General features: G+C 51.8%; 2 protein-coding genes and 1 non-coding gene across 5 annotated transcripts in view; 1 reads left to right on the top strand and 2 right to left on the bottom strand.

Annotated features, from left to right (window-relative positions):
* The window catches only part of LOC102032127 (cullin-associated NEDD8-dissociated protein 1-like), a 13,764-nt gene extending 5,706 nt beyond the window's left edge, over positions 1 to 8,058 (top strand). For all 3 annotated transcript variants that reach the window (XM_005426636.3, XM_031061638.1, XM_031061639.1), the window contains 10 exons: positions 106 to 211; positions 1,312 to 1,457; positions 1,616 to 1,908; positions 2,299 to 2,440; positions 3,025 to 4,530; positions 4,890 to 4,985; positions 5,676 to 5,845; positions 5,953 to 6,117; positions 6,421 to 6,528; positions 6,734 to 8,058. In XM_005426636.3, coding sequence (XP_005426693.1) covers positions 106 to 211; positions 1,312 to 1,457; positions 1,616 to 1,908; positions 2,299 to 2,440; positions 3,025 to 4,530; positions 4,890 to 4,985; positions 5,676 to 5,845; positions 5,953 to 6,117; positions 6,421 to 6,528; positions 6,734 to 6,961 — 2,960 coding nt within the window. In that variant the 3' untranslated portion in view covers positions 6,962 to 8,058. The remainder of the gene's footprint in view (positions 1 to 105; positions 212 to 1,311; positions 1,458 to 1,615; positions 1,909 to 2,298; positions 2,441 to 3,024; positions 4,531 to 4,889; positions 4,986 to 5,675; positions 5,846 to 5,952; positions 6,118 to 6,420; positions 6,529 to 6,733) is intronic.
* A 115-nt stretch (positions 8,059 to 8,173) lies between these two features.
* On the bottom strand, positions 8,174 to 9,563 carry RPL32 (ribosomal protein L32). The gene is made up of 3 exons (XM_005426637.2): positions 9,283 to 9,563; positions 8,907 to 9,088; positions 8,174 to 8,351 (listed from the first exon to the last, which is right to left on the bottom strand). Exons 1-3 carry the CDS (start codon positions 9,376 to 9,378, stop codon positions 8,222 to 8,224), a joined length of 408 nt encoding a protein of 135 aa, XP_005426694.1. The 5' UTR covers positions 9,379 to 9,563; the 3' UTR covers positions 8,174 to 8,221.
* LOC115948523 lies at positions 9,447 to 9,583 on the bottom strand. The gene has a single exon (XR_004082341.1). It is a non-coding gene; the product is annotated as a small nucleolar RNA SNORA7 (small nucleolar RNA).
* Positions 9,584 to 9,809: the final 226 nt, after the last annotated feature.

Genomic DNA, 9,809 nt, shown 5'->3' on the forward strand with positions numbered 1-9,809 from the left:
CTCTACCAGGCACAGGAAGGAAGTGGCAGCTGGCTGAGTTCTCAGCTGCCCAGGTGAATGAAGGCTGGAGTGGATTTTCAGTGCTGTTTGCTTTGTCTTTCCCAGGAGAACACCTGGAGAAGATAATTCCTCTGATCGTTCAGTACTGTAACGTGGATGACGACGAGCTGCGAGAGTACTGTTTCCAGGCCTTTGAGTCCTTTGTGAGAAGGTGTGTGCCCTTGGGGAATGCCTCTGCGCCATCCAGGGCATCTGTGTCCTCCTGGTGTAGATATCCATACATTCAGCATCCTCGAAGGAGGGCCTTCCTGCAAGTATTCCTGTTGGGAAGACAGTTCACATATGAAATCTCTTCTGCACATGCAGAGTTGGACTGGAATCATGAGCTGCTTTACCTCAGCATGTGAGGCTGTCCTTCTGTATTGGTTTTGCAGGAGTGGGAGTTTTCCTTGTCCTTCAAGTGTTCCTTAGCCAGAGGAACTGCCTCGCTCCTGGTGCCTGGAGGGAGCTGGAGGCAGCAAGGGGGTTGGGCAGAAGAACTGCTGAGCTGCAGCTCTCCTATTGTTTGGTCAAACATTTACTGCTTAGAAAAGGAGCCCTGCAGAGCTGTTGAGGTGTTCTCCCAAGGAAGGGAGGATTCAACCAGGATCTGTATGTGTGCATTGATACATACAGGTAACCAAGGGCCACCATCAAACCACAGCTGAAATGCCAACAGTAGGTTTATTTCTTTATCTTGCTAATTATACTGGGTGACAGAGACACATGGGGACACAGGCTCTGTTTGGTGTTTGGCTTAGTTATCCCAGCTGAGAGAAGGGCAAGGGGGCTTGCTGCCTGCCTCACTCTGACAAAAGGCTTCCTGCATGTTTGTGAGAGTGTATTATCTCTCCACAGGAATTGCACTTCTGAAAATAGACAGAGGATGAACAACATTAGGTATAATAAATGGAGTTTTCCCACACTGACATCTTTAGCCTTCCCAGTAGCAAGGTTACTTTGAGTAAAACTATTCCCTCCTCGCCAAATCTTCTGATTTTAACTCAGTCCTCCCAACAGGGTGAAGGCAATTGATTTATTTATTTGTCATTAAAAAATTATGCATCCTCCCCATAGGAGATGTTCCTTCCTGCTGTGCATGAAGCAAAGATGCTCCTTGCTTTATGTACAGCAGGAAGGAACATCTTTGGTTTAACTCATATTATCAAAATGGTCTGTGAAGCACTTTGTGATCGTTTTGAGATTAATATTATTTGGGTATTGAAAACAGCTTAGTCTCCTACTAACTCTTACAATTTTCATTTGTGATAGGTGCCCAAAGGAAATGGACCCTCACATCTCAGGTGTGATGGGACTATGTTTGAAGTACATTACCTTTGACCCAAACTACAACTATGATAATGAGGAGGAAGAGGAAGAGATGATGGAAACTGAAAATGGGGAGGATGAAGAGCAAGGTGCCTGCTTGTGAGGATGGCTGTGCTCAGCAGAACACGCGGTTAACATTTCTCCCCTTCCTGCTTTCTCCTCCTGGAGAGGGCAGCTCTGAGGATCAAGTGATCCTTTAGCTCCATTTTCTCAAAATTGCACTTGTTTCCCCTTGTGTTGTTTCTAGAAAGCGATGACGAGTACAGTGACGATGACGACATCAGCTGGAAGGTCCGCAGGGCTGCGGCCAAGTGCCTGGAGGCCATTGTCAGCAGCAGGCACGACCTGCTGCAGGACTTCTACAGAACTCTCTCCCCAGCCTTGATAAGCAGGTTCAAAGAGAGGGAGGAGAATGTCAAAGCTGACATCTTCAATGCTTACATCTCCTTGCTGAAGCAAACACTGCCTACCCAGAGCTGGCTGCACTCTTCGGGTGCCTCTGGCAAGGATGACATTCCTTTGACAATGCTTCGGAACCAGGTGTGTGAGCAGGTGGTGGCTGGGCTAAATCACAAAGCAATGAGAAGCAGGTACCTTGGGAATGTGGCTAGCTGAAGGAGCCCTGGGGCAGGCATCTAAAGGGCCCCAGATCCAGAGAGGGCTGGCTGTTTACTGTCTGTCTCCTGCCATTCCCGGGCTGGCACAGCACAGGAACGAGGGAATACAGCCAGCACTGCTCCTCCACCAGCCCTGGCATGTGTGCAGCTGAGGCAGGGTGGCTTCTGGGTGAAGTGTCTGGCTGGTACCTTAGTACAGCTGTTGCTCGGGAAACTCACTGAATAAACTGTGGTGGAAATGTACCAGAGTGAGCCTCTGAGAGAGCTGGGGTGACTGAGGTGTCCCCTTTTCATTTGCTTCTCCAAACTGCAGGTTCCCAACATCATCAAGGCCTTGCACAAGCAGCTCAAAGAAAAGAGCATAAAATCCAGACAGGGTTGTTTCAGCCTTCTGACAGAATTGGCCAGTGTTCTTCCCGGCTGCCTGGCAGATCATATACCTGCACTTATCCCTGGTAAGCTTGTCTGTGGTCTGGGGTAACGCAGCAGGGCTGGCAAAATCCATTCTGAACACATGTGCTTCTTGCCTGTGTATTCCAGTTTTACTCCTGTGAGTTATTCTGCTCAGCATTAGGACAAACATATGAAGTTCTGCTTTGTGCTGATGTGCTGAACAGCTCCCAGATTAATTCTGGCCTCTGCACTGAAAGCCAGGATAAAAATGTCAAGTTCATTTCCACGGTCCCCTGACAAGATGCTTTTGGGAGGGCCTATTCCAGCCTCCTCTGAAAGTAGCTGGAATTGTGCTGTTACCACACTGAGATCAGAAATACAAATGCCACTTCCTTTTGCAAAATGCAGTGGCATTTAAAAAAATTCTTTATATTGACTGATTCTTTAATTTGCACCACCACATTTTTCTCTGAGCTCTCTGGCTGGTGGGCTTATGAACCATCCCACTGCTGGAAGGCTCCTGCCTTTGCTTTTGGTGTGATTGTAGAGTGAATATGAGAAAAATCTCCTGTGATTGTCCCTTGCTGGATCCATGAACCTCCTTCTTTGGGAAAAATATGACATCATCATATTTTCTTCTGCACAGGTATTGTTTTCTCCTTGGCGGATAAATCCAGCTCCTCCAACATGCGGATCGACACACTGTCCTTCCTCCACGTCCTTCTCTGCAACCACCAGCCAGAGGTATTTCACCCTCATGTCAAAGCCCTGCTGCCTTCTGTTGTCACCTGTATTGGAGACCCCTTTTATAAGATCACGTCAGAAGCTCTGCTGGTGACTCAGCAGCTTGTGAAAGTTATCAGGCCTTTGGACAAACCTTACACCTTTGATGCCAAGCCCTACGTGAAGGACCTTTTCCCTGGTACTCTGAAGCGGCTGAAGGCAGCTGACATCGACCAGGAGGTGAAGGAACGTGCCATCTCCTGCATGGGACAAATAATTTACAACTTGGGAGACCATTTAAGCACTGACCTCCAGCCAACCCTGAAGATATTTCTGGAGAGGCTCAAAAATGAAATCACCAGACTGACAACAGTCAAAGCATTAACCTTAATTGCTAGTTCTCCACTTAAAATAGACTTGAGACCCATCCTAGGGGAAGGTCTCCCCATTCTAGCTTCCTTCTTGAGAAAGAATCAACGTGCCTTGAAACTAAGCACTCTGAATGCTCTGGACATCCTGGTGAAGAACTACAGTGACAGCCTCAAGCCTGCCATGATTGAGGCTGTGCTAACAGAGCTCCCCGTCTTAATAACCGAGAATGACATGCACGTGTCCCAGGTGACCATCATGTTCCTCACGACTTTGGCCAAGGTTTATCCATCCTGTATCTCCAAGATCAGTGGCTCTGTCCTTGCTGAAATCTTTCAGCTTGTCCACTCACCTTTGCTTCAAGGAGGGGCCCTGAATGCCATCATCGACTTCTTCCAGGCACTGGTCCTGACAAAGACAGCTGCCATGGGTTACCCGGAGCTGGTGAAGCAGCTGACAGCACCTGTTTACTCCTCGGGCTCGGCCGGGGCCTCGCTGACGTTGCACAAGCAGGCATATCACTCCATCGCAAAGTGTGTGGCAGCCCTGTCCTCAGCTTGCCCTAAGGAAGCCCCTGCGACAGTGAACCAGTTTGTCCAGGATGTGAAAAGTCCCAAGTCCAGCCCTGCTGTTCAAGTGCTGGCTTTCCTCTTCCTGGCAGAGGTGGGCCGCACCACGAACCTCAGTGCTCAGAGGGAGCTCCGAACCGTCATCCTGGAAGCGTTCTCTTCCCCCAGTGAAGAGGTGAAATCCGCCGCTTCGTACGCGCTGGGGAACGTCAGCGTTGGCAATCTGAAGGAGTATCTGCCCTTCATGCTGAAGGAGATCGGAAGCCAGCCCAAGCGACAGTACCTGCTGCTGCACTCCCTGAAGGAAGTCATCAGCTGCTCCCCAGCTGACAGCCTCACGCCTTACGTGGAGGATATCTGGGCTCTGCTCTTCAAGCACTGTGAGTGCACAGAGGAGGGGACACGCAACGTGGTGGCGGAATGCCTGGGGAAGCTGACTTTGGTGAACCCTGCTGAGCTGCTGCCCCGGCTGAGGAAACAGCTGTCAGCAGGTAACGGGTAGGGCAATGACCAGAGCAGGGAAATGCTGCCTTCTGATGGGAATTCATTTTGTAAACTGCTTGTGGCTACAACAGGGAGCAAAGCCATTTGAGAAGAGAGCAAGTAACAAGATGGATCTCTGCAAGGAGGATCAGAGGAGCACTGGTCCGCACAAGAGCAGGAAGGTGCAGGGAACAGGGACTACACAAGGAGAGTGTGCAGGAGCAGATTCAGAGAGTTGATAAGAAGAATCCTCTAATCCCTTATAACACATGTATAACAGGATCAAGGGCAGAATATGTACTACAGAGTTACAGCAGTGATTTTCTCTCTTTATTTTTCACTGTTTTTCTTCCCCTCTTCATTGCAGGCTCCCCACATGCCCGGAGCACGGTGGTTACTGCTATCAAGTTCACGATTACAGACCAGCCTCAGCCTATTGATGCTCTCCTGAAAGGCTGCATAGGTAAGCTGGTTTGGACAGGGGTGTGAGCTGGGGGCATGGGAGGTTGGGTGTTGTTAGCAGCTCAGGGATTTTCTATTCCTCTGTGAACCTCATCTAGTCCAGTTAGTTTTTATCAGGGTTTCTCAGCTTTTGGGATTAAACAGCAACACTTACTGTGAGTCCTTGCTAACTGCACTGATGCGTTGCTTTTGGGCTTATTCCATTGTTTTTTAGAGTGCTTAAGTTCTTTCTGCATGTAAACTCAGAATTCCAGCACCCCACAAAAAGGATCTTCAGAAGTATAACCTACACGAGGAGTGTCTGATGTCCAGGGAGCTCACAAAAGGATCTACTGTATAAAACTGGCCCTTCTGTTTCAGAGAAGTTTGATCAGATGGGATCTAAGCAAGAAAAATCCTCCACAACTTCCTTGAATAACAACGCTTCTGATTTGACTTTAGGGTAGAGTAGCTAGAGTCACATCATTTGCTTTTATGCCCAAATGCAGGATAGTCATGTTTCTTTACTGTATCCCAAATGGAGGGAGAGAAGGCATCTCAAATAGCTCTGACAGACTGTGCTACTAATTATTTTACCATAAATGCTCTCATAACCAGCCTCCTTGAAATACATCCCAATATACTTTAAATTACTGCAAAAATGTTGCAGCCTGTTGGCTGCAGGACTGACTAATGTGCTCTTATCCCACAGGTGACTTCTTAAAAACTCTGCAAGACCCAGATCTGAATGTTCGCCGTGTGGCTTTAGCCCTGTTTAATTCTGCTGCTCACAACAAGCCTTCTTTAATCCGAGACTTGCTGAACTCAGTCCTCCCCAGCCTGTACAATGAAACCAAAGTGCGGAGGGAGCTCATCCGGGAGGTAACTGGGCTTGGCAGGGGGCACACGGTGACTCACAGCAGTCTGCAAAGCCCCCATGGAGCTGCTGCTGTCTGCTCTTTGGTGACAGCGGTACTGTCTTGGTTCAGGTAGAGATGGGGCCATTCAAGCACACAGTGGACGATGGCCTGGACGTGAGGAAAGCCGCTTTCGAGTGCATGTACACCCTGCTGGAAAGCTGCCTGGACCGGCTGGACATCTATGACTACCTGAACCACGTGGAGGATGGGCTGAAAGATCACTATGACATTCGGGTAGGTGCTCTGCCCTGACTGATGTCATGTTCTGCGTGGGGCCTGAGCTGCAATCGGGCTGTGTATCCCCAGAGCCCCGTGGTGCAGTGTCCCCAGGGCTGTCAGCCCTTTGCAGACACCTGCAGCACTGCGCACACCTGGGCCAGCTGCAGCTCCAGCCCCTGTCTGCCAGGGATGCGCTTGCAGCTCTCAGCAGAGCCCCTTGCACAAGTGCAGAGGCGCTCAGCACTGCGGGTACAGCCCAGCCTGCCAGCAGAGCTGGGTGCCCCAGAGCACCCACACGTTTTCTCCCCTCCTGGCCAGATGCTGACATTCATCATGCTGGCACGGCTCTCGGTGCTCTGCCCCAACGCTGTGCTGCAGCGGCTCGAGCGGCTCATCGAGCCCCTCCGGGCAACCTGCTCCACAAAGGTAAGAGCAGGATCGTGCAGGGCCCGGGGTGGGTCCTGCCCGAAGCTGCCTCTGCTCCTGGCCTTCTCCCTCAGTGCTGCTGAGCCACCCGCTTCCATCACTTCCCCAGCTGGAAAATTCTCTGCTGGCCTTTGCTGCTGTGTTGGTTCTGTGCCTGTATGGGCTTTTCTAAATGCCAGCTGAAAACAGAGCTTTGGATTTGCAGGTGAAAGCTGGTTCAGTGAAGCAGGAGTTTGAGAAGCAGGATGAGCTGAAGCGCTCAGCCATGCGGGCAGTGGCTGCTCTCCTGACCATCCCTGAGGTGGAGAAAAGCCCAGCAATGGCCGAGTTTTCATCCCAGATTAGATCCAGTCCTGAAATGGCATCACTTTTTGAGAGCATTCAGAAAGATTCTGCTTCCCTCCCCACCTCGGAGTCAATGGACATGAGCTAAGATGTTTTTCCCCACCACCCTCCTGGCCTTGGGATGCCTCAGCCAGACGCCAGCTGGGTGGGGAAGAACAAATGCCACTGGGCTGCTCTTCTGCCACAGCCACGTCCCTGGACAGCCCCAGGAGAAACTGCGGATGGTGTGTTTAATGTGACAGCTGGACGTGACTGGCTTGATCCAGCTGCCTTCCTATCGGACACCGCAGAGAATTGGAATGACACCTGAGATCAGGGAATACAGCCTCACATAGGGGAGGGGCTGGAAGATGAATATTCCCATTTTTCAGGAAGTTTTAAGGGGTGCACAAAGCAGTCACAGTTGTGGTTCCATGAACAATGGAAATTGCTTCCTCAAATACTCCTTACTGCAGTACAAAGGTTTTTAATCACTGCACATGCACTTTCTACCTTAAATTGCCCAAGAATGTATTTATAGTGTTTAACTAAAAAGCATGGCTAATAACTGGAAGCCATGTAATAATGAGTTCATCCCACAGGCCTTTTGGGAAAGAAGACTTGCACCTGCCAAGCTGCTGAGGCTGCACAGGGCAGGAGGGTTACCTGACACCCCCACCCTCCTCCTGGGGCTCCAGTTTGGCATTTGGGCAATATGAAGCTTTGTTGCTTGGCTTTCATATTTATGGTTTTGACTGCAGAATACCTCAGCCATCTTCCCTGAGGGATGATTACTGACTGTTTCAGTGACAAACCCTGCTTAAAGCTTTGCTTTGCACTAACACTGGCTTCTCTCTCCCCTTGGAGCACCTTGGTGTTGGTGTCACCAGCCACAGGGGTCTGCTGGTCAGTGTCAGTCACAGGTCTCAGAGGTGGCACGCAGGAGCCAGGGGTGGCAAGCACACAGCCCATAGCGGCTGCTGTGCTCAAATACTGCTTTGTGCAAGAGAAAATGCCTTAAGAGACAAAGGTTCTAACAGCCAACTAGAGGATGAGGCAATCATGACACATTGCTCTAGCCATGAACTGCTCCGTGCTTTTGCTTCTCTTTTGACAGAGTGGTTGATGTGAATTGTGTTTATAGTGCTGTGTGAAAGGACATCTGTTGTCTGGGTGGTATAGAAAATAAAACACACTTTGAAGCTGTGTACCCTGAGTTCACTGACCATCATCATGACACTGCTCCTCAAGTGCCCCTGACAGCAGAGCCCTGAAGCCAAACATAGGCTACTGCCCCTCCTGTGCCCATGCAAAACAGAACCCGAGTTGGACTGAGGCTTTATTAAATACACCTGTGCTGCAGAGGCTGCTACTCGTTCTCCTCGCTGCGCAGTCTGGCGTTGGGGTTGGTGATCTTGATGGCGAGCTGTGCGGCCCTCTCCACAATCACCTTCCTGTTCTTTGAGGACACGTTGTGGGCAATCTCTGCACAGTACGACCTGTTGGAGACACACAGCGTTGGCCTGGGTTCCAGCAGCACCCAGAGGTGAGGCAAAGCCCTCTGGAGCCAGGCCACCATGGGACAGCTTTGGAGCTGTCCTGCCAGCAGTACTTGGGCACAGCTGGGCTCAGGGGCATCACTGCACGGGCACTGAACCTTGACTCCCACCCCTCACTGGCCTGAAGCAGGAGCTCCCCTCCAGAAAAGCTCAGCTTTTCCTGTGAATGACTCAGTCAAAGGCAGTCGATAATTATTGTTCTTACTACTTTGTAGCAAAAACAAGCACTGGAGCAGACTTGTGCCCAGGTCTGACCCAGAGCCCCAGTTCTGACTGAGGTTACCAGTGATGTGGCACAGCCTTACTCGCCACCGTTGTGTATTTTTGCCAAGGGGATGAGACTGCCAGCCCCAAGGCCTCTCTGTGCCCCCACCCTCCAGCAGCCATTCACTGAGAGAACAGTAATGGCATCTATGCTCTCAAAGCAATGATTTTCCTCGTTTCCCCCGACCATGCCACCTCTCCCAGGTGAGAGTACAGTCCCCACACACTCACTTGTTGCTCATCATCAGCACTTCCAGCTCTTTTACATTGTGGACCAGGAACTTTCTGAAGCCTGTGGGCAGCATGTGTTTTGTCTTCTTGTTGCTGCCATAGCCGATGTTGGGCATCAGGATCTGTCCCTTGAAGCGCCGGCGCACTCTGTTGTCGATGCCTCTGGGTTTGCGCCAGTTGCGCTGCACAAATGCAGAGAGCAGTTACAAAACGAGACCACCCTGACCACAGCTGGCCTGAGGGCTGCCTACACCGGCCCCCACACTCCCTGCCCAGCTGCTGCAGCTTGGCACCATCCTGTTGGGCTTTCCTTCACCACCTACACCAAAGGCACCCCAAAAGTTATTGTCCTGGGGAAGCTGCAGCAACTCCTCACCTTGATCTTGACATAGCGGTCAGATTGGTGCCGGATGAACTTCTTAGTTCTCTTCTTGACGATCTTGGGCTTCACGAGAGGCCTGAGGGCAGGCATGGTGGCTGCGGGACAGAGCGGGGTGAGCGAGGGGCGTGCCCCAGGTGCGGTGCAGCTCCCCGGGCCACGCGTGTCGCAGACTGCCTTCCCCCAGGGGCCACGGATGGGCCGGTGAGGGAATGGGTCTTCGTCTGCTGGGGCTCTTCCTCCCGCCTCCGAAGCTGGCAGAGCACTGGGAGCTCTCCAGATGCGATCCTGGGAGGTGCCGCGGTGTCATCCCCGCGGCCCTGCGATGCTCCTGCCCGGAGCCCGGCGCCGCATGCCGTGGAGACCAACAGCGACCGAGACCCCCCGGCTGCGCCCGCCCACGCTCCAGAGGCCCCGGCCCGGCTGGTGACCGAGCGCGGCCGCGGCGGCCCCGCCGCTCGGGAAGGGGCACGGATGGGCCCCCAGCGCCGCCCATCCCCCGCCGGCCGAGGGCCGGGGCCGGC

The sequence above is a fragment of the Geospiza fortis genome, unplaced genomic scaffold, assembly GCF_000277835.1.
Source record: "Geospiza fortis unplaced genomic scaffold, GeoFor_1.0 scaffold128, whole genome shotgun sequence".
NCBI classification, from domain to species: domain Eukaryota; kingdom Metazoa; phylum Chordata; class Aves; order Passeriformes; family Thraupidae; genus Geospiza; species Geospiza fortis.